At 35.9% G+C, this 21,975-nt stretch overlaps 2 protein-coding genes and 1 long non-coding RNA gene across 6 annotated transcripts; all 3 read left to right on the top strand.

Moving 5' to 3' along the window:
- The first annotated feature begins 4,939 nt into the window (after window positions 1–4,939).
- Window positions 4,940–5,953, top strand: LOC111790206 (uncharacterized). Its single transcript, XR_002814460.2, has 2 exons — window positions 4,940–5,165; window positions 5,291–5,953. It is a non-coding gene; the product is annotated as an uncharacterized LOC111790206 (long non-coding RNA).
- A 2,100-nt stretch (window positions 5,954–8,053) lies between these two features.
- On the top strand, window positions 8,054–9,862 carry LOC111779202 (uncharacterized). Its single transcript, XM_023659301.2, has 2 exons — window positions 8,054–8,253; window positions 8,558–9,862. Exons 1-2 carry the CDS (start codon window positions 8,127–8,129, stop codon window positions 9,793–9,795), a joined length of 1,365 nt encoding a protein of 454 aa, XP_023515069.2. The 5' UTR covers window positions 8,054–8,126; the 3' UTR covers window positions 9,796–9,862.
- Window positions 9,863–10,935: 1,073 nt separating this feature from the next.
- On the top strand, window positions 10,936–21,028 carry LOC111798866 (putative inactive leucine-rich repeat receptor-like protein kinase At3g03770). 4 transcript variants are annotated; one of them, XM_087125911.1, is made up of 15 exons: window positions 10,936–11,326; window positions 11,426–11,467; window positions 11,580–11,641; window positions 12,204–12,272; window positions 13,016–13,102; window positions 13,903–13,970; window positions 14,115–14,200; window positions 14,288–15,585; window positions 15,790–18,846; window positions 19,057–19,187; window positions 19,586–19,826; window positions 19,911–20,113; window positions 20,202–20,254; window positions 20,331–20,442; window positions 20,541–21,028. In XM_087125911.1, exons 9-15 carry the CDS (start codon window positions 17,502–17,504, stop codon window positions 20,811–20,813), a joined length of 2,358 nt encoding a protein of 785 aa, XP_086982037.1. In that variant the 5' UTR covers window positions 10,936–11,326; window positions 11,426–11,467; window positions 11,580–11,641; window positions 12,204–12,272; window positions 13,016–13,102; window positions 13,903–13,970; window positions 14,115–14,200; window positions 14,288–15,585; window positions 15,790–17,501; the 3' UTR covers window positions 20,814–21,028. The 4 variants fall into 4 exon arrangements, with proteins under 4 accessions (XP_086982037.1, XP_086982038.1, XP_086982041.1 ...); XM_087125912.1 differs by having other exon boundaries at window positions 11,426–11,488; window positions 13,016–13,970; XM_087125915.1 differs by lacking the exons at window positions 10,936–11,326; window positions 11,426–11,467; window positions 11,580–11,641; ... (1 more) ...; window positions 13,016–13,102; window positions 13,903–13,970 and having other exon boundaries at window positions 14,108–14,200.
- The last annotated feature ends 947 nt before the right edge of the window (window positions 21,029–21,975 follow it).

Below are 21,975 nucleotides of genomic sequence, written 5' to 3'. Positions count from 1 at the left end.
TGTTGGGTTTTTTAGTTTTCAATACGTGAATTCAGCTTGATTTTTCTAGAAGTAAATATATTCTGTCCTATGCTCTTGTAACGACCCAGATCCACCGCTAGTAGATGTTGTCCTCTTTGTTGTCCTCTTTGGGCTTTCCCTTTCGGGCTTCCCCTCAAGGCTTTAGGCTCATTATAGCAGAGTATACAACATATTGAAACGCATGGTAGAAAATTTGGGTCGTTCTAGGAGAGAATATAACATATTGAATAAGTTAGTTGAAAAGATTCCAATTATCTCGACATAATTACACGTGCACATTCTATGTCCCAAATGGGTTGAAAAGATAGATTAGAATCTTTTAATTTGCAAATTGCATAGAAAAGCATATTGGCTTCTTACCTACCATTCACTTGATATATTCCCCACTTTATACACATAACGAAGCCATAAGCATTGGGAAAGGAATAAGCTTTTTTTGATATAAGCTTATTTATATATATATGTTTCATTACCCAAAATTAAATTATTTGCACATAAATGAGAATTTTATCGTCACCCCTATCTGAGGACTCCACCCATGGCATGGAGAGAAGCATACAAATGGGTTGAAATGAGGATAGATGGTTCGGGTAACGAACGCTACTTTAATCTTCGAACATCACTTTTAGATGTCAATTTTTTGTTTTTATACGCGATTTTTAATAAAAACTTTGTGTCAAAAAAGATCTGTGAATCTTTGTTTAGGTTTTCCAAAGGATTAGATACAACTCATTTTCAATGAAAAATCAAGGACGATTCGAATTATTACCTTGAAGAAAAAAGGGTTAAGTGAAACTCTTGTCGCCAAATCCATACAAATTGAGGACAATTGCTCATTCAGTAAAGCCCATGCTAACGTTCTTGTTACATTTTCGAGAAAAAAATAAATCTTAATTTTCATCTAAATTAAGATTTACTTTGTGTTTTAAAGACTATTATATACACTTTGAAGCTTGCTAATATGTACTCGTTAGTGAGGACCACATGCAAAGCTAAATACTCTTGGGTGACCGATAGTAAAGTAGTACAGTGAGGGAAGGGTGAAATAGAATATGAAACCGTAAGCTTCTAAGAAGGGGAAATCAAGACTCTGACCCGTGCTTGTTTAGGCAATTGCTTGGTTGAGTCGGCGACTCATAGACAGTGACTTGGTTAAGCAATGGCTTGGTTGAGTTGGTTGAGTCGGCGAACTAGAAGGTGTCCCTAATGAAAGCCATGTTTAGGTTCGGACAAAAAGGTTGAGCCCATGCTTTCAAACTTTTTGACGCTCTAGATTGAATCAGACCGGTGGCAAATAGCCCTATCAAAGTCCCTCTCCGTGGTGCATAACGTAATTCATGTATTAATACTTCGCAAATACTTGACTGATCCGACACACGACTACAAACATCTCTAAATAGATGGGGATTCGAGTTATTCTAAGTTTAAAGTGCTTTCGGAGAGTTATTCTAAGTTTAAAGTGCTTTCGGAGACGAAAGTTTCTTTTAAATGTATGTGATGTAACGACTGGAAATTTGAAATAATAATAATAATAGATGGTTATAAAATTAGGCTTCATGCATCATTGGACCTTTCGACACTCTAGATCGAATCATATTGGACACGGATCGATGTCTTGCAAATATTTGACTGAACCAACGCACGTTATAGATTACCAACCTCTCCAAATAGACGGGGATCTCTTGGTCTGTCACATCAATTACTCTATTTCATCCCACTTGGGCAATTCGGAGCCATTCGAAGAATATATTTTCTAACTGCTCCCGGTCGAGTTCTCGGCCAATCTGTCATGGGTCTAATACGCTCGGACTCTTTTCAATTCAAGATAGGGTATGTGCCCTATAGCTCTTCGTGTTGTACTTTGTAATTGTTTAATATGTTTATTATATTAATATTGTGTTATGAATACTATGGAAGTTGATACGTTATGTTATGCCGTATTCTGTGAGGTATGTTATGTCATGTAATATCATGTTGACATGTTACGACATTGAAAATTGTGCTAAGTTACTATGTTATACGCTAGTTGAAGGTCGGGTCTAGGGGGTAGGTATACGAGCTTGCTTGGGGGCCTATGTGCACGTATATGAGTCGTGTGTAGAGACGTACTACACATCTAATTCTGTTCGGACTGAAAGTTGAAACCAAGGCCATAAAATGATAAGTCTGAAACATGATTGCATGTGCTTACATTTCCTGACCCCATTATCGGGGTTATTGGGGTTATTTCTTAAAAAACTCAAGCCTCCATATGAAATTAGTGTCGTTACAACACGTGCCCTGTGGCCCTTACACGTGTCGTGTTTTATGATTGTTTGACATGTACTATGTTACATTTATGTTATGATATCTGTTATGTCGTGATTATAAGTTATGCTATATTATGGTGTGATTATGCTATGATTTGGAATTATGTTGTGATAACGATTTTGTATGATGCATGGACTTATGAGCGTGCGGTAGTTGAAATACTACTACTTTTTGCCTTCGAAAATAGAGTTCAACGCCATGATTGCATTTCCCGACCCAAATAATAGTTACTACTACTTCTTTCAAGTAATGGTAAGACACCCTTACACGGACGTGACGTTGTTGTGCATGCTGTGGGGATGAAATCATAATAATTGCATTATCTATTAAAATTGTAGCCCTAAAGATATATTAACGTTTTCATTACTTTGGAATTATTGTTATTTCGTCTTCGTTATTCCATTGATATTACTTTATTTTAAATGAATTTTATGAACGTTTAAGTTCATGGTATCGTTTACAGGTGCATGTTTCTAAATGAATTTTCGCATACATTAAGCATATTATGCATATATTATCAACTTTATTTTTATAACGACCCAGGCCCATCGCTAGCAGATATTGTCCTCTTTGGGCTTTCCCTTCCGGGCTTCCTCTCAAAGCTTTAAAACACATTTGCTAGGGGTAGGTTTCCACTTCCTTATGAAGGGTGTTTTGTTCTCCTCCTCAACCAATGTAGGACATCACAATCCACCCCCCTTCGGGGCCCAGCGTCTTCGCTGGCACTCATTCCTTTCTCCAATTCGATGTGAGACCCCCACCAAATCTAACCCCCTTTAGGGCCCAGCGTCCTTGCTGGCACATCGCCCGGTGTCTGGCTCTGATAACATTTATAACGACCTAGGCCCACCGCTAGCAGATATTGTCCTCTTTGCACTTTCCCTTTCGGGCTTTCCCTTAAGGCTTTAAAACGCGTCTGCTAGGGGAAGGTTTCCACTTCCTTATGAAGGGTGGTTTGTTCTCCTCCCCAACCAATGTGAGACATCATATTCCAACCCCATTTAAGGCCCAGCGTCTTTGCTGGCACATCGCCCCGTGTCTGGCTCTAATACCATTTATAACGACCTAGGCCCACTGTTAGCAAATATTGTCCTCTTTGAGCTTTCCTTTCCGAGCTTCCCCTCAAGGCTTTAAAACGCGTCTAGGGGAAGGTTTCCACTTCGAAATGGTGTTTTGTTCTCCTCCCCAACCAATGTGGGACATCACAATTGTAGTAGTAAAACTAGTGTCGTTACCGTTCCTCTTCATTACTAGTCGATTCTATATATAAAATTTAGGCTTATTTTTCACGATTTTGCAAATTCACCTTATAAACTAGATAATATACACATATATATATATATATATAGATATATATGTATATGTGTGTAATATGTATATGTGTGTATATATATAGATATGTATATGTGTGTATATATATAGATATGTATATGTGTGTATATATATACATATGTATATATGTGTATACATACATATATATATACATATATACATATATATATATATACTAGAGATTATTATGAAATTGAGAACATCAAAGTATATTATTATACCCAAAAAAAAAGTTATGCCCTATCGTTGAAATTTAAAGGACGAGAATAAACCTTTTGCATTATAGATCGAACAAAATAAATGGATATGTTTGTTTCTCTCTATCATTATCATATTATTCTTCCGATGTCTATCGTTCATTTCCACGAACTTTCTCCATTTATTTTTTAAATGGTTCTTTTGGGAAAAAAAAAATTAAATGACCCTGAATCTTACGGTCCTTAGCTTCAATAAAATGATTGGTCAATTCAGGTTTCAGGTCGGTTCATATATGAATTGAGTTGTTAGATCGATTCGGGTTCTAGGTCAGGTCACTAGATCATACTATGTTTAGTTAGGCCGCTCTTGGTTCTAGGTCGGGTCGTGGGTCGAGTTTGATATGGAGTGGATCAGATCAGATATTGAGTTGGATTGGAAATTCTATATTAAGTCATCGAGAACATCATAATGTGTTTTCATTACTTTTTAGAAAAGCAGGTGTGAAAGGCAGACAGAAACATTTTTGTTCGAGATTCTTATTGAAAAAAAATGTATTTTAAAATTTTCAAACACATTAAGAAATTCTTTTAAAAAAACCAAGAAAGTGTCTCTTTTCAAAGCCTAATTTTCATGGTGATCGAAAAATTAATAGATGAACACGTCATAACCTAGTCTTCTCTCGACAAACAGAAAAGATCGAAAAATTAATCTCGAGAAGGGTAAAATTTCCAATCTCAAACAGAACAAAACTCCACCTCGAGATAAGATACAACACACTGAATACGTGAGTCGAAAGACAATAAAATCAAATTCTCGAGCTGTCCATACAAAAATTCCTAATATTCGAGCCAGCTATACACGCACGTCCAACGTCCCAAATGAAAAGAAATAAGTTACGCAACATTTTCCTCTCGGGAAAAGATAGAATAGAATCTCATATTGGTCTCTTCCATTCTTTTGATATATTCCACTTTATACCCAAAAACAAAGCCAAAAGCATTGTGAAAGGAATAAGCTTTTTTTTTATATATATATATATATATATATATATATATATATATATATATATATATATATATATATATATATATATATATATATATATATATAAGTGGTTCTTGTGTCCCATATAATTCATTACCCAAAATTAAATTATTTGAAGTTTTGAAGATTTTCAATGTCGAGGCAAGTATTTGGTTGGGATGAAATGGATCAACAAAAGGAGAATTACAGTCCAAAAGTAGACTGGAAAGAGAGAAAGGAAACAAATAAAGACTACTATGAGATGATCATTGATTTTTCGGGTAATTTCTAACTTCGTTCTTGTTTAATTTCATGTTAAAACGCTACTTTGATCTTCGTACGTTATGTTTTAACATCAAATTTTTGTTTTTGAATATTATCTTGTGATCTGTGAATTGTTTTTTAGGTTGTTCAAGGAATCAACTGCAAATCTCGATGAATAGAAAATTAAAGACTATTGATATTATGACAACAAAAGAAGAAGGTTACAATATCGCTCGTGTCAACGAATCCATACCAATTAGGGGCGAGTGCTCATTGGATGATGTCTACGCATCGTTTGTTAAAAATGATCTTATTATTACATTCGGGAAGAAAACAAATGCTTAATTTCCATCCAAATCGAGATTTACTTTCTTAATGAATAAACACGAACTTCCTAGGTTTGTGTAAAACACTATATATACATACATATGTTTATATATATATATATATACATACGTACACGTGCTATGTATTATTTTTATCAAATTTGATTATGTTATGGTCAGTGATATGTGAGAAACTCGAGTAGTTTGGAGTACGTGGAATCTCATGCAAAGCTAAACACTTATGGTGACCGATGGTCTTCAGAACAGTAGGAAGAGGCAAAGACTCTGACCATGTGTCTGTTGAAGAATGAGTCGGTGACTCATAAACAATGGCTTGGTTAAGGGAACCTACCGTGAGAAACTACAAAATATATATATATATATATATATATTATAAATGTTTTCTATTGGCTTCATATTCTCAGGCTCGTCTTGAGTTGCTTTTACTAGTGAAAATAATACGGAGTCTTTCAAAATAATTTTTTTTTTCTATAATTTCTGTGAACAATTGCATCAATTTTATAAATAAAACTATTAAATTGAAATAAATAATAAATTATTGTTCGCTTTTTGGCCTTTAATCTCATTTTAATTAATTTCAATCAATTAATTGATTGATGTTTAGATGATAACAAACGTACTTTTAATTATTAACAATTTTCAGTATTTTGAACCGTGTATATTGGGAATAACGATTTCAACGACTTTTCAATCATTCAAATCAAAGCTAAAACGAAGGAATTACAACATACTCGACTTGATGATGTGGCAGCTAAAAAATGATGACAAATCAAAATATGACACTTGTAATTTTGGAAGAGTAACAAATAGTGGAATTTTTCTTATTATTGTATTGTGAGGAAATAGTTGTGAGTGGTCCAAATTGTAAATCTACTCTCTCTTGAGTTGTGGTGTGTTACTACCAAATTCAAATACTTGTACGGGTTTGATCATGAGCCATTGAGTTTGCTCTTTACTATTTAATTTTAAAATTATTATTGTGATTTATTGCATGTTACCCGTCTTTAAAAAGTTTTATAATTAATAAAATTAATCAGGCTTAAATATTTTATCGTTAAAATCCTATTCACCCCCTCCAGGGTTGCCATACCGATTCAACAATTATTAGAAATTTGTGCGGCGCAAATTTAAAAGACGAGAATAAACTTTTTATATTATAATTGAGATTCTTTTGGGCCCGAATAAAATAAAGTGAAAACGTTACTATATGTTATTATCAAATTATGCTCGATTATGTATTAATATTAATATTGTGTTTCTCGTTAGTAATGAAAATTAAATTTAGATTAGTGAGTGACTAGGTCGAACGACTAGTGAGAAAATAATAAGAAAAATCGAGAACGAAGGAAAGTCATCTTGAAAAAATGATACAAGTTCTTTTACTTTCGTTGGTTTCGAACCGTATGAGTGTGTGTTAGCTTGTAGTTAAGCCTACAGGGTACGTATACGAGTCCAACTTATGAGTTCATACATGTGTGCATAAACTGTTTTGAGAGAAATACTATGCATTCAACCCTACTTGAAAGAAAAAGCAGAGCTCAAATAAGCAGTCACGAGTAGATAGGTTCTACCATGAACGATGATTATATGTAATTGCATTTCTCGACTTCAAATGTGAGATCGAGGGAAACGAAACATTCTTTACAAGAGAGTACAAGGGTATGGAAACCTCTCCCTATTAGACGCGGTTTAAAACCGAGGCTAGTGATGATACGTAACGAACCAAAGCGGACAATATCTGCTAGCCCTGGATTCAACTGTTAGAAATGGCATCAAAACCAGACAACGAGCGATGTGCCAACAAAGACGCTAGGCTCTCAAGGGAGTGGATTGTGAGATCCCACGTTGGTTGGAGAGGGGAACAAAACATTATTTATAAGTGTATAAAGATGTGGAAACCTCTTCCTAATTGACTCATTTTAAAACCATGAGTCTAACCACAATACGTAACAAACTAAAGTTGACAAAATCTACTAGTAGTGGACTTCAACTGTTACAAATGGTATTAGAACCAGACAACGAGCAGTATGCCAACAAGGACGCTAGGCTCTCAAAGGGGTGGATTGTGAGATCCCAAGTTGGGTGGTGACGGAAACGAAATATTATTTATAAAAGTGTATAAGGACGTGGAAATCTCTTCCTAATTGACTCATTTTAAAACCATGAGTCTGACGACAATACGTAACGAACTAAAGTGGACAATATCTACTAGCAGTGGACTTCAACTGTTACAAATGGCATCAAAACCAGACAACGAGCAGTGAGCTTCAAGTACTTTTGATACGTAACGAACTAAGTGAACGATACGTTTACGTCCGTGACAACGTTTATAACGAATTATTTTTAAATAATTTTTCGTCGTATATTTAAATAAAAAAGTAGGATCGTTTATGTAAGCGAATGGCTATAGGATAGCTTGGATGAATGGTTAGACCTCTAATAAGCAATATCAATGGAAGGAAGACAAATGATTCTCTTCTATTTTATTCTATGTCCACATGAAAGGGTAAAGAAAACCCACCAAACCCTAAATAGTGGACAAAGGAATAGACTTACCCACAAGAAAAATCATATAATAAATTCTAACTCCTATGTGCTACATTTTCATTCGACCGACCAAAACGCATCGCAATGGATTGGTTTCAAAAAAGTTCTAAACCACGAGACAAAAACGACACCGAAAGCCTCGGAATAACATTCGAACCCATCGTATTCCATCCCGAGCGTAATGAATATGAGACGTGCATCAAACTTTCAGGTTTGATCTCTCGAGTCGAATATAATTTCTTATTTACTTAGTCATTGAAATTTTAAAGGCGAGGACAGAGAAGCCTTCTATCTCCCTGTTCCTATCCTTTCTAGAAAATTTTCTAATAATTTTTATTTTTTAATATAATTTCTATTATAAAAAATAAAGTTGTTCAAATGAATAAAAAAAATATAAATATTTAAAAATAAATCATAATATTCGGGAAAATGCAATTAATTTAGTTTTTTTTTTTTTTTTTTTTTTTTTTTTTTTTTTTTTTTTTTTTTAATGTAATTTCACAAATTTTAAGCAGGATGCCAAAAGGATCAGATAAAGGTAACTTACGAGAAGGCGACGAGGAAGCTCAAGGTGCAGGGAAAAAAGCAGAACACGGAATTTGTTAAAGAATTCTCCGCTCCGGCCGACTGCTTAGTCACCGGAATCTATGGCCGATTTTGCGGCGATGTTCTTCGCATTATTATGCCAAGAATGCTCTCTGATCGGTCACCTTCTAATGATGCCTCTTCAAAGCAAGAAGACGATCAAAAGGCTTCTTCTGATCGGGAAGCGGCGGAGCACGCAGGGGAACATTGCGATAAATTGCCTGCTAGGGTTCCGGCACCACCGCCGTCTGATCAGAGATCGACCGATGAAGTTAAGGAAATAGGAGGAGAAAATCAACGGAGATCTATGGATAAGATGCTACCGGCCAAACGCAGATGGACAGCTTCTGAAGATGCCTCTTCAGAGAAAGAAGATGATCGGAAGGCTTCTTCGGATGGAAAAGCGACGGCGGAGGCAGGGGATTATCGCGAGAAATCGCCTGTTAGGGCACCGGCGCCTTCGGCGACGGATCCGGAATTATCGGAGAAATCGAGGCAAAGAGATAATGAACTATTCCCCGAAATCTCTGCACCACGGCCGTCCGCTATTGAACCAAGACGCTCAGTAAAGGAACTCAGAGAAAATTACCAAAAGAATATCTCTGAAATTGCCGCACCACCACCTCCACCTCCACCTCCACCTCCTCCTCCACCATCACCTCCCCGTCCATCGTCCCGTGCGGCGGCTACGACGCCATGGAACCGGAAAACCACTGGCATCAAAGCAAGAAAAGAAAAGGAAGAAGATCAAAAGCCACCGTCAACGGGAGACGCTGAATCGGAGAAATCAATCCTCGAATCTCAGAAGAACGAGAAGAAGACAGGCAAAGAAGTTGCTAAAAAGGCGGAAATCGTCGAATCTCAGAAGAACGAGAAGAAGACAGACCAAGAAGTTGCTAAAAAGGCGAAAATCGTCACTGAATCAAAAGAAAATAAAGAAAGTGAAGAGAAAAAACCTAGCGCCGGCGGGAACGTAATATTCGAGATGCTGGCGAAAGTGAAAGAGACCGGCAGGGCGGCGGTGGCGAAGGTGAAAGAGACCAGCGAGGCGGTGGCGAAGGTGGCGATGAAGGAAGAAAACCGGCCAGCTGTGATGATTGGGGCTGCTCTTTTAACCATTGTGGTAATTGGAGCTTCGTTGAGGTCCGCCAGAAAAAACAAAAAGTAATTAATATGTAAACAATGTAAATTTCGTTGAATCTATATGCAATAAATGATAATTAATTTCACAATAATTTATTTGATTTAGCTTCTAAAATTTAATACATTAATGTTATGTAGCGATTTGTTCTTGGTTCTTTGATGATGTTCTTTTCCTACCTCTTGAAGGAAGAATTCTAGGTGGATTTTAGGTTGTGGGTATCCATGACGGTCGAGAAACTCCGTCTATGTCCACAATAGAATCATCGGGTCACTTTCATCTCAAGCTAGCGGGCTTGACATGCTACGAATCCTCTTGAAATAGAGGGGTGCCTTCGAGAACACGAACACAGGTGGTGCATGGCTGTCGTCAGCTCGTGCCGTAAGGTGTTGGGTTAAGTCCCGCAATGAGCGCAATCCTCGTGTTTAGTTGCCAACCGTTGAGGTTGGAACCCTAAGCAGCCTGCCGGTGATAAGCTAGAGGAAGGTGAGGATGACGTCAAGTCATCATGCCCCTTATGCCCTGGGCGACACACGTGCTACAATGGCCGGGACAAAGGGTCGTGATCCCACGTTGAAAATACAATAGAAAACACGAGCACACAATGTTTTGATAACTATAGATCGATACTTCGATGAAACGAGGGGCATCAGTTGTAATTTCACACTGACTAGAGATTGTTCCGAGACTAAAATGAGGATACAAAATAAAAAAAACTCGTAATCATGTGTACAAGACCTTACAACCCAACCCAGCTCCTAAAATCATATTCGACCGTTAATTTCATCAAATATGAACATTTCTATAGGTCATCTCGAAGTCTCGATACTTGAGGAATTTTGAAGGCAGCGGACTAGCGATTGGACGGCACTCACTTTCCAATGACAAGTGAGTTAAGCCAATTTGTCATTGCGTCACCTACCGTCAAGCGACGTATGATCGAGCTTCTAGCTTCGATTTTAAAGGAAGATTTTAGAAAACGAGGGCAGAGAGAGATTTTAGAAAGAGAGATTTTTGAAAGAGACTTTGTATAAGCAAGCAAGAGAGATAACAACGCTTACCATATATAACCTTGGGCAAGGGAGGAGTTGAGAATATTTAATTGAGATAGTATAAATATCACGATACTCGTGACAATGCTTGGTACTATAACTATGATATTGCTCACTATTTATTGTCTTGTTTTCCAAGAAACTACAAGAAAAAATCATGAACACAAAAATTTCAAGATATGGTATGAAATTTCATACTCTCAAAGTTGTATTGCTCTTGTGAATTTCATACTCTCTGGAAATTTCTACCGCGGGAAATGGCTTCTTCTTCAGTTTCTCTCCAGTTTCCGTTCTCCTTCATCTCGCGTAACGGTGGCTTCTTCTTCGTCTCTCCTCCTTCCGGTCTACGCCTATCAATCTGCAAATCGGAGAGTTACAGTCTTTCGATTGGTGGTTCGCGCCAGATCTTGTGAATTCCAGTTCTCTATCCGTGAAGGCTGAAGTCTTTCAGCAGAGAGGGCCTATGATTCCTCCTTAGAATGTTTTGATCGCTGGCTCTACTAAAGGTGTGGCGTCCTTTTGTTCATTTTGTTTGTTTGATATATTGCGTTATGCTTTGGTTTCCTGTTGCATCTATTAATTTCCTGCTGGTTTTTTGTTTATAGTTTTGCTTGAACTTATGGCGTCTGGTGTTTGACGTCGTTTTTGTAAGCAAGAAATTCCGAACTGTACTCGCTCAACTGTATTTTTGCTTTTTTGACGAAATTTTGGGTGGTGGAATACATATTTGTTTATCTGATTGACTTGAATTCTTTTTAGGAATTTGGTTTGAGGAACTTCCTGGCTGGCTCTTTCCTCTTAGTTTTATTAAGAATTTGAAGGTATGTTTTAGACTATGATTTCACGTGTACAGTTGCAGTTTGGATTAGTAAGCTTTAAGGTTCACGAGCTTATATCATACGATTGAAGTCAAACTTATTGTTTGGAACGATTGTCGAATGTTTTATTTGTTTGGACTTCGTAGAAAGATGGATACATTGGAGGTTAGAGCCTAATCAATTAAAGTTTGAGCGCTTAAATGAGTGCTAAGATATCCTCCGGATTAATATCCTTCTAATTATCAAGTTAGTCATAAACCTCATAAATTAGGCCTTTGGACATATAATTTTTCAAACTGTATTGCTACGAGGACCAAAGAACAACCGGTTATTCTTTAGGATTTTCATCTAAATCCAAGGAAAATGTTTACTATGTATTTGCACACAGTTACCTGAATTTTCTTGATCGTGTAGATTTAGTCATATTCTAATCACTTACAGATCCTTGGGATGGGAGTTTTTCATTTGAGTGCGGATATAGAGTACTTCTTTGACACTTCAGTGCATTTAACTTCCTTATGTTCATTCGTATGGTGCTTTCTACTCATATTTGCAATGTATTCAGGAATAGGATATGCGTTGGCCAAACAGTTTCTGAAAGCAGGTGACAATGTTGTAATCTGTTCACTATCAGGTAACATATGCACTATGCTCATCATGAAACCTTCTGTTATTTATTTATTTATTTTCTTTTCTCCTCCCATTCATGAACACTCGTGTAGGACTCTGAATAAATCTGTACAGGACTGTAAAATATTAACTAAAGAGTTACATTTTCTAGTACTTGCGCACACTTATATAATTATTGCATGTCGAGTTCATTTTTCAGTCATGTTTAGAGTAGGAGCTTCATGAATTAAATGGAGTTTGACTGCAGGTTATTTTGTAAAGTATGTATGAAGCTGTATTTGTAATACATTTCCGCCATCTTACTTATCAGGTATATAGGATATTTGATCAATTCAGCTATTTGGAGAAGCTCGAGTCTATGGTTTCATTATTTAACATCGTTATTAGTTTATTTTCCCTGAAGAGTTCAATAATTTTCTTTTTTAATTTTCAAGCTTTGGGTTCTTATGTGTTTGTGGTTATTTTAATTTTATAGATCTATGAGTGGCGTTGTGCACATTCTTTTAACAATTTATTAATACACTTCTGTTCCCATAAAAATGTGTTTGATATTGATTAGGTACGGATTCTCGTAATAATCATGATAAGCATCTATGGTTACCTCCTGCTAAACTTTTTCAATTTAATTTGTTCTTCGCAGATGTTTTTTCATCATTTTTCTATCATTTCCTTGTTTTCCATGTACTATTTGCATTTGGAGCAGTTGCCGACACTTCAAGCTCGTCCTAATCTAATTCTACTTTACAGGGTACTAAATGTGACGTGCGAGAAGGAGAGGATGTAAAAATTGTAGTCAATTTTGTGCAGAAAAGTCTTAAATACATTGATATATGGGTATCTACTTCAAATTGTTCTTTCTCTTCCCCTTCCCTCCCCTTCTACATGAAGACCAAATGAGTAAATCTTGATTTCCATCAACTACAATATAAGTCTATTTGGTATCAAAGAATCTATATGATATTGAACATCTTAGATAGGTGGCCTTTAATGTTTGAACATGAATCATAACCTCGAGACCATCTAAATTTACTTGTCTCTTTTACTTTTGGCTGACTCGTGGTGGTGAAGATGTCGTTAATATAGCAATTTGATTGAAATCTTCAAAAAAAAAATTGAAAGTAGAACATGATATCTCTAGAATAATCCACATATACAGGATTTGTGTGCATGTATACGCTTTTTGTACTTGAGTAAATGAGCAAACACAGTAGGGATAACGCCAGCAATTATGAAATAGTAACTATTGAAATGAGAAATAGGTTGTTGTGTATAATGATGCTATTGAGATGTCCCCCTAAAGAAATGCCTCGTGTGGATAGCTTTATCATGTCATTGAGGTTTTTTCATACAATCCTAACACGTGCCTGTCTGAAAAGCGTTGGCCTATACAATGCTTAGATGGACAAAGTATGCATTTTCATAATTTACAATTGCAATATTTAACGTATTATAGGAAACTGGACTTAAAAGAACAAAAAATGTTTCATCGTCTACTATTTCAATTGTTGATTGATTTTGGTGAGAGGATATGATGAGTCTCATACACAGTTTTTTTTATGTCTTATAATTAATACTACTTTGGTGGGATTTTGTTTGCTTCTATTGCTATTTAACGTATTGCAAGAACAATGCAGACCAATAATGCAGGGTCAAATGCTTATAGCTTTAAGCCTTTGCTCGAGACTTCAGATGAAGATCTCATGTGAGCTTCCTCCTTCTGATCTCCAAATCTCAATGACATGAAATGGAAATTCTTTGGTTTATTCCTTAGACGCTCTCTAATGCAGTGAAGTTGTCACTACAAATGCTATTGTAAATCATGCATAGTTCCTGACTTCTTGTTTAGGCAATAAAGATGATGTTAAACAAACCTCGAGGAGGTCATATTTTCAACATTGATGGGGCTGGTTCTGATGGGCGACCCACCCCTAGGTACTGTTCTTTCTATTATTAACATTCTCTCTTATGTCTGAACTTGTTATAAAGTTTTTCCTCTTATTTATAATTTTTTTCAAGAAGAATGCAGAAGGCATGAGAAACGCACAAGAAATCTATTGTGCATTTAGATGACATCCACAATGTGCTGCTCATTTCATCTCCATTACTTGAATAACAGATGGAGCAAATAATTTTAAAACGAAACGTGTGAAGGTTTATTTCTCTTAAGCACTTCTGATGAATCTAAGGATAAATTAATATGAAATTATTAGGATGAGCCCAGACAGTTTGAATATATGTACAAGACAAGACTTCAGACCTCCAATTGTTTATGGGTGGACCCTACAATCTATGTTAGAAAAAAAATTATGGTAACGATTGATTTTATATTTTTGTTTCTCTTTTTCCTCGGTAAGACAAATTGTTATATTTTGAAGGAGCCTATTAAGGTGGGTGAGGCTATTTACATGCATTTGTTCTGTTTATATAGTGATCACTTACTCTGTTACTGAAAAATAATAATAATAATAATAATAATTGCTCCTGCACTTCTTCTTCATGTCCGCGGCCTTTGAGTTTACAGGTCGCAGAATACCTTGGCCCAAACATAAGATATATCCCAACCAATGGTGCAACAAGGCCCACGTACATTCGTTTCCTCACTGGACTGAAAGATTACTCTCAATTCTCAGTGGAGAAATGATTAATTACTTCTCAATTAAGTTGAAATGTTTTTTTTTTCTTTTCCTTCATCGTACCATCAACTAATTGTTTCGTGTTTCCCATTTTGTTCAGAGACTTGCTTTTGGTGCTAGAAGAAACAAATATCTTCTAGAAGATTGATAAGATCTTTAAGTACAATTTCCCATCCTGTAAGTTCTATCTGTAAAGCTTCACCTTTATTCTTCCTCATCCAGGGGCATGGTTTGTTCACATTTTGTACACTGGTTATTGATTAAGCATGATGGGACCCGTTGGACTGTTCCTAAAAGACGACGCAATGAAATGATGCCATATTGTCTTTGATTTATATATATTTGGAAAACTGTTGTTTTTCATTGATTTACTTATTAGATGATTAATTGTAATTTATCATTCATATCTACTTGAAGTTGCAGGCTTGCAGCACTATTATTTTTTACCAGACCATTTGTAGAACATTTTCCTTTTTAAAAGGCAACTGAAATGGGGGGTTGGGTTAGCCCCGGTTCTTCAAAGCAATAATCGTCCTTGAATAGGGTGTGTAAATTTCGGTATGATTTGAGTTGGGCCACTTTTATTTTGAATTTATTATGAAGTTTGGAGATTTACAGATCTAACACTTCTTACACATGAATAATATTTAGGTTGACGATTCAAGACAAGTTAACCTCATCAAGGTATAATGTGTAATAAGTATTTGATCTTGTTTATTATTTTATTGTTGAGGCATTTTCGACATGTTAAAAGATATATTTACCCTGTTTATGAATCTTCAATTATTTTTAGTGTTACCCACTTGGTATAGCAAGTATACTTAATGTTAAAATATGATACCATCAGACAATGAGTTTGTTGATGGTTTTAAGGTTTGATTGTTGTAGGTAAGATTGGCTGTGCGAATCAAACCTCAAAAGCAACTTGCGGGTATGGCCTACAAATTTGGGGTATATCATTGGTTGCAGTACTAGAAAAAATAAATTGAAATTCGAATACGATTAAAATTGGAATGGTATTTGAAAGAAAAAAAAAAACAGAGAAAAGAGAAAAGGAATCAGATTGGTTTAGTAATGGAGTGTACAGTTTGATTTATCAATTAAATTAATTGTTAAGCAGGCAATAATTTAAAAATAATAATAAGTCTTAGATTTAAAAATAATGTCTTAGATATATCTATCAAATGTAAATTTGTGAAGAAATACTTGACCTTTTCTAATTTCAAATTGAAAAAATGAACAAAAAGAAGAAAAAAGAACCCAAAATGGGAAACATGAAATCTCCAGTACTTTTAAATCGCTAGGCTTGGAAATAAGTTAGGTATTAAGCTCTTAATTTTGTAATGAAACATGAGCCTTTTAGGGATAAAAAGAAAAAAGAAGAAGCCCACTAATATTCTCAATGAACAAAATTCCAAACGGTGCTCCAGTAAATATTCACCCGTGACTGAAGTCTTGGCCCCAAGTCTGACTCTGCTAAGAGCCGAAAAGAACAGATAAAATCAGAGACTTCTGTTGTATCGTATTCCAAAATGTTTCAGTTTGATGCCAAAAGAGCTGCTTTATGCAATAAAAGCCCTTTTGAACGTTTGATTTGTCAGGCTAAAATGGCATTATTGCTCAGATTCTGTGCTCCCCGTGAACCATATGCATTTGTTTCTAGGGATAATTCATCCCATCATAAAGTCTCCAACACCAACTCCTCAGGAAAAATTCTCCTTCCGTCTTTTAACCCTATTTAGTAATATATATTACTGTGTCATTCTCTCTCCAGGAATGCATTGATTAACATCGTAATTGTGGTGACTGTTTCTGCAATCACCTTTGATAATTAACGTTATTTTATCAAAGAAGTTTGCTTATATTATTTTAGATTTCATAGATTTGGTCGGTATGTAGATATCATTTTACCACTAAATTGGCTTTTCCGCTTATCATCTGTGTAGATCAAGCTTCAATTATTTTAAGGTAAGTACATCCACAAAGTCTTGATTATTTAGTTTATATTTTTAATGGTAAAATTTGAGATGAAGTTATTGGATATTTGTGTATACAATTTCTGAGGGTTCATTGATTGAGTCTTACAGTTTTACTACACTATAATACACAATTGTTTAGTGACTATACACACTATGGTACTAGAGAATTGAATTATATTTTTGCAGGTACATAGCATCTCAAAGGCATTTTATTTTATTCAGTGCCAAGATTGTGGTGGGAGTCCTATGCCATTTAATTCGTATTAAATAGTCTGTAAGCCATGTTTAGATTCTAATCTCTTGGGAAAGGGGAAAAGCATTGAGTTGGAAAAAAGTAGTCGGCCTAATCTCTGATTAATGTAGAAGCTTTTGGTTTATTACAGCCACTGTACTTCCAGTTTTGTTGTTGTGAATTATGAAGATCACTTCTTGTTCATTGGGGTTTCTCTAACAAGCTTTGAATCTATTTTTCATCATAAAACCGAAGAGACAGCCAGAAAAAGAGAATTTCATTTCTTGTTCATGGGGGGTTTCTGCTTCTTTCTGCTCTCTGGTCTGTAACTCTTTTGGTCTCTTCTAGACTGTTCACACGAGCAGCAGTTACTTCACCTCTAAGCTTTAATGGCAAAACTAAAACCAGTCTGCCATTTCCATCTTCTTCTCTTCGTGTTATTGTTCTCTTTTCATCTTTCAACTCAGCTTCAACCTTCTGAGTCCCAATCCCTTCTGCAAATCCGGGAACTTTTAAACTACCCTCAAGCTCTAGCCAACTTCGACAACTTTACAGACTTCTGTGACACTGAATCCACTCCATCTCTTACCATCGTGTGCTATGAAGGCTATATAACTCAGCTCCACATTGTTGGTGAAGTGGGGCGCCCCACTTTTCAACAAAATACTTCGGCTGATTTTTTGTTTTCCACATTTTCCCAGTTTCCCAATCTGAAGGTACTATCTCTGGTTTCTCTGGGTTTTGAGAGGCCATTGCCTGCAACTGTTGGTAAGTTTTTATCTCTAGAAATACTCAACTTAAGCTCAAATTCCTTCTATGGCTCCATCCCGGAGGAACTATCTTCTTTGAAAAGCCTACAGACTCTCATTCTTGACTACAATCATTTCTCTGGTAATATTCCGAGTTGGATTGATTCCCTACCAGTATTAACTACCCTGAGTTTACAGAACAACTCCTTTAATGGGTCCTTGCCAGATTCCATTACCCATATGTGGAGCCTTCGAGTTCTTTGTCTCTCGAAAAATTCTCTTTCTGGGAAGGTGCCAGACCTCAGCAACTTAACGAACATGCAAGTTCTCGACTTGGGAGACAATCTTCTGGGGCCCCAGTTTCCTAAATTGCCGAAGAGGCTAAGTATACTTGTGCTCAAAAACAACAGATTTCGCTCGGGTATCCCAGCTGAGTTAGCCTTCTTATATCGCCTTGAAAAGCTTGACATATCTTCAAATAAGCTTGTTGGTCCATTTCTGGCATCGCTTTTGGGACTTCCTTCGATTAAGTATCTGAATATTGGAGGGAACAGATTAACTGGGCTGCTTTTACGTAACGTATCTTGCAATAGTGATCTTACATTTGTAAATTTATCCTCAAACCTTTTGACCGGAGACTTACCCACCTGTCTTCAGCAATTGGAGTCCAAGAACAATGATGTCATTTACACTGGAAATTGCTTGTCGAATAAAGCCCAAGAACAGCACCCCTTAAACTTCTGTCACAACGAAGCTTTAGCAGTGAGTATTGGGCCACATAATCTGGAGCATAGGAAAGGTCATCGTGGGGTAATGACTTTCTTAAGAATTTTCGGAGCAAGTATTGCTGGAATTATAGTTGTTGCTCTGGTATTCTTCACGATGAGAAGGACGTACAAAATGGGCGTTCTTAAAGAACCACCAACAAGGTTTGTAACAGAGAATTCATCTGTAACAAACACAGCCAAGCAGCTGTATGATGCCAGTAAGATAAAGACTTTCCTTTCCTGTTCCTTTCTGGTTGATTTCTTAAACTGGGTTGGCATCATTAAAGCAAGAGAACTGAAAAGTAATCAAAATTTTCCGTTTGGTTGCATCTTCTTGCATAAATATTGCGAAATTGGCGTCATTCTATTGTGAGTTAAGTATTTAATTCGTCCTTGTAGATATATTAAAATCCACAATGTATTTGCAGAGTATATATCTCAGACAATGAAGCTGGGAACTAGCCTTCCTCCTTATCGAACTTTCACTTTGGATGAACTTAAGGAGGCCACCAACAACTTTGATGCTTCGACTTTGATAAGTGAAAGTACGGATGGCCAGGTATCATTCAAGCTTACTCACCAGAATTTAATACATTTTCACTGTTCTTAGTTTATATCTCAGTGACTTTTCTCTATTGTTGCTCAAGACATAAACAGTATTTTTAATTCTTCGTACTTGTGATATCCACATCGGTTGGGGAGGAGAACGAAACACCCATTATAAGGGTATGGAAACCTTTCCCTAGCATACGCGTTTAAAGTCTTGAGGGGAAGCCTGAAAGGGAAAGCCCAAAGAGGACAATATCTGCTAGCAGGGGGTTTGGGTCTTGGGTCGTTACAATCTTCTTGACTTTCTGTGCATTTGAAGTATTTCTGTAACTATTACTATTGCGTATTTTTCTGCTAATTAAAACTAATAAATGGATTCACAAGAAAAATCTCTCTTGACAATACCAGATATTCAAAGGGATGTTTACTGATGGCAGTATCGTTGCCATTAGGAGTTTAACTTTGAGAAGGCGGCAAACCCCTCAAACCTACATGCATCAGTTGGAGTTGATATCTAAACTACGACACAGTCATTTGGTCAGTGCCCTTGGACACTGTTATGAATTCCTCCCAGATGGTTTAACCATCACCAGAGTATTCTTAATATTCGAGTACTATCCTTACGGAACGCTAAGAAGCCACGTATCTGGTAAAACGATTTTCCATGGCATATCTCTAGCTATATTATTACTGTAACTTTTGTTGCTAGTTCATCATGGTACTGATGGTACAGGGCTACCGGGACAAAAGCTCTTTTGGACGAAAAGAATATCGGCTGCAATCGAAGTGGTGAAGGGAATTCAGTTCCTACATACAGGCATTGTGCCTGGTGTATACTCAAACAATCTGAAGATTACGGATATTTTACTCGATCAAGATCTCCGTGTGAAAATCAGCAGTTATAATTTACCTATCGTTGTCGAAAACGGTGGAACGGTATGATATGATACAGAGAGTACGAAAACTATCACATATATTTGCATACTCAAGCTTAATGTAGTTGATATATTATGTTGCCTTTCAGATGATTTCAGGAGTTTCATCAACTAGCAGAAAAGGGAAGCGCCGTGCTATGGAGTAAGACTCTTTAAATGTTTTCTCAATAAGAATTCGGAAACTGGAAATCATTTTGTGGCGTTTTATGTGTTTACAGAGTGAATCACGCAGATAAGGATGATGTGTATGACATAGGAGTGATTTTACTGGAAATCATTTTGGGAAGACAGATCACATCCCAAAACGAAGTTCATGTTTCAAGAGATCTTGTAAGTACATTTTCTCGTCATTGCATCTCTCACAATCATCATCACGGTTGACAAGTCTGAAGCTGAACTTGAGGCTTTGGTTTTGCTCGTATTCTCAGTTACAGGTAAGCCTAAAAACGGACGATATCGCTCGAAAGAGCATCGCAGATCCAGCAGTACACAAGGGGTGTTCGGATGAATCGCTGAAGACGATGATGGAAATATGTGTAAGATGTCTCCATGACAAGGCAGCAGATAGACCTTCAGTAGACGATATCCTTTGGAATTTGCATTTTGCAGGACAAGTTCAGGATTCGAGCAGAGACAACACTCAGAACAGCCAAAACCCACCTGCATCACCATCACCATCACCATCCTTATTAATGCCTTAAAAAGATGGTACGTACTTACATTCATGAACTTGTAAAGCATCTTATTTTTCAAGCCCAATACATTTATCTTCTTAGGGAACAATTGTAGCCTTCTTAAATTCCACATTACACTAGCTTATCCACTTGAATTTTATCGTTCGATTAGTCGAACCCGAGAAACCGAACGTCGGTAATAGTCATGCACCAATTTGAATCAATGAAGATGAAATCTGATAGATAACAGGTGCTGTATTAACTGAAAGCCATTTTAGAACAGATGAGTGGAGGCCTATAAATTCCTTTTTTCAGTGTTCTGTTCTCTTTGGTTCTTGTAATCATGGAGTGACGTAAAGAACCAAATAGCTACAATTTTGTTGATTAAAGCGAAATCACTGAAAAAAAATACAGCAAGATGATTAAAAAAAAGTTCGAAAAGACATCACGTTCCTGGTGGAGGGTTTTATTTTATTTTATTTTGTTTTATTTTTTATTATTTTCTTTTTTTCTTTATTATTATTTTTATTTTATTTTATTGCAATTAAACATCAATTATTGTCTACTTTTTCTTTTTTAGCCATCTCTCTTTTTCTTTTTCCATTAAATATTTATATTTATCTTGTTTTCTTCTTTCAAATTTGGGAATCCAATTTATACTCCTAAATTTCTAGGGTGCATTAATTAAAAACTAAAATTAATAATTATATCAATTTAGCTTTAATTAATTTACACCATCTATTAAATCACATAAATAAGGCTATTAGTGTTGAAAGAAAAACTATCATCAAATCTATATTTAAAAAAGTAGGCCAAAATAGATGAAAAATCAATTGATTCCTATATTTCGTAGAGTTTTGTGTGAAAATTATGCATTAAAATATTAAAATGGAACTGTAATGGTTGAAAATCCAAAGTGGGAGAATAAATTAATTTTTTCACTAAAAATTTCAAATATTCTCAACTTGTATTATTATATAATTATGAAAAAAAAAATTAAGTTGAAGTGATTCACAATTACATATTAGAATTATTCAAATCAATTTCTTATAGAGATTAAGTACTCATTTAACTAAAATATACTAATTGCATAAAATTAACTAACAGCGAGTAACTTCAAGATTTGAATTTCTTTTCAAGTGCCCAAATTTGGCAAATCCTCCCAAAAACGAAGGGAAAAAAAAAACCT

The sequence above is a fragment of the Cucurbita pepo genome, chromosome 1, assembly GCF_057944985.1.
Source record: "Cucurbita pepo subsp. pepo isolate OVF chromosome 1, ASM5794498v1, whole genome shotgun sequence".
NCBI classification, from domain to species: Eukaryota; Viridiplantae; Streptophyta; class Magnoliopsida; order Cucurbitales; family Cucurbitaceae; genus Cucurbita; species Cucurbita pepo.
The sequence above is the reverse complement of the archived record's forward strand: the minus strand, read 5'-3'. Positions and strand labels throughout refer to the sequence as shown.

Bases quoted from the DNA above. Each gene is read 5' to 3' on its own strand.
- LOC111798866 (XM_087125911.1), top strand. From the start codon at position 17,502: ATGGCAAAACTAAAACCAGTCTGCCATTTCCATCTTCTTCTCTTCGTG. The intron at 18,847-19,056 runs GTAAGATAAAGA...ATGTATTTGCAG, and splicing joins CAAGCAGCTGTATGATGCCA to AGTATATATCTCAGACAATG. The intron at 19,827-19,910 runs GTAAAACGATTT...CTGATGGTACAG, and splicing joins GCTAAGAAGCCACGTATCTG to GGCTACCGGGACAAAAGCTC.
- LOC111779202 (XM_023659301.2), top strand. From the start codon at position 8,127: ATGGATTGGTTTCAAAAAAGTTCTAAACCACGAGACAAAAACGACACC. The intron at 8,254-8,557 runs GTTTGATCTCTC...AATTTTAAGCAG, and splicing joins GACGTGCATCAAACTTTCAG to GATGCCAAAAGGATCAGATA.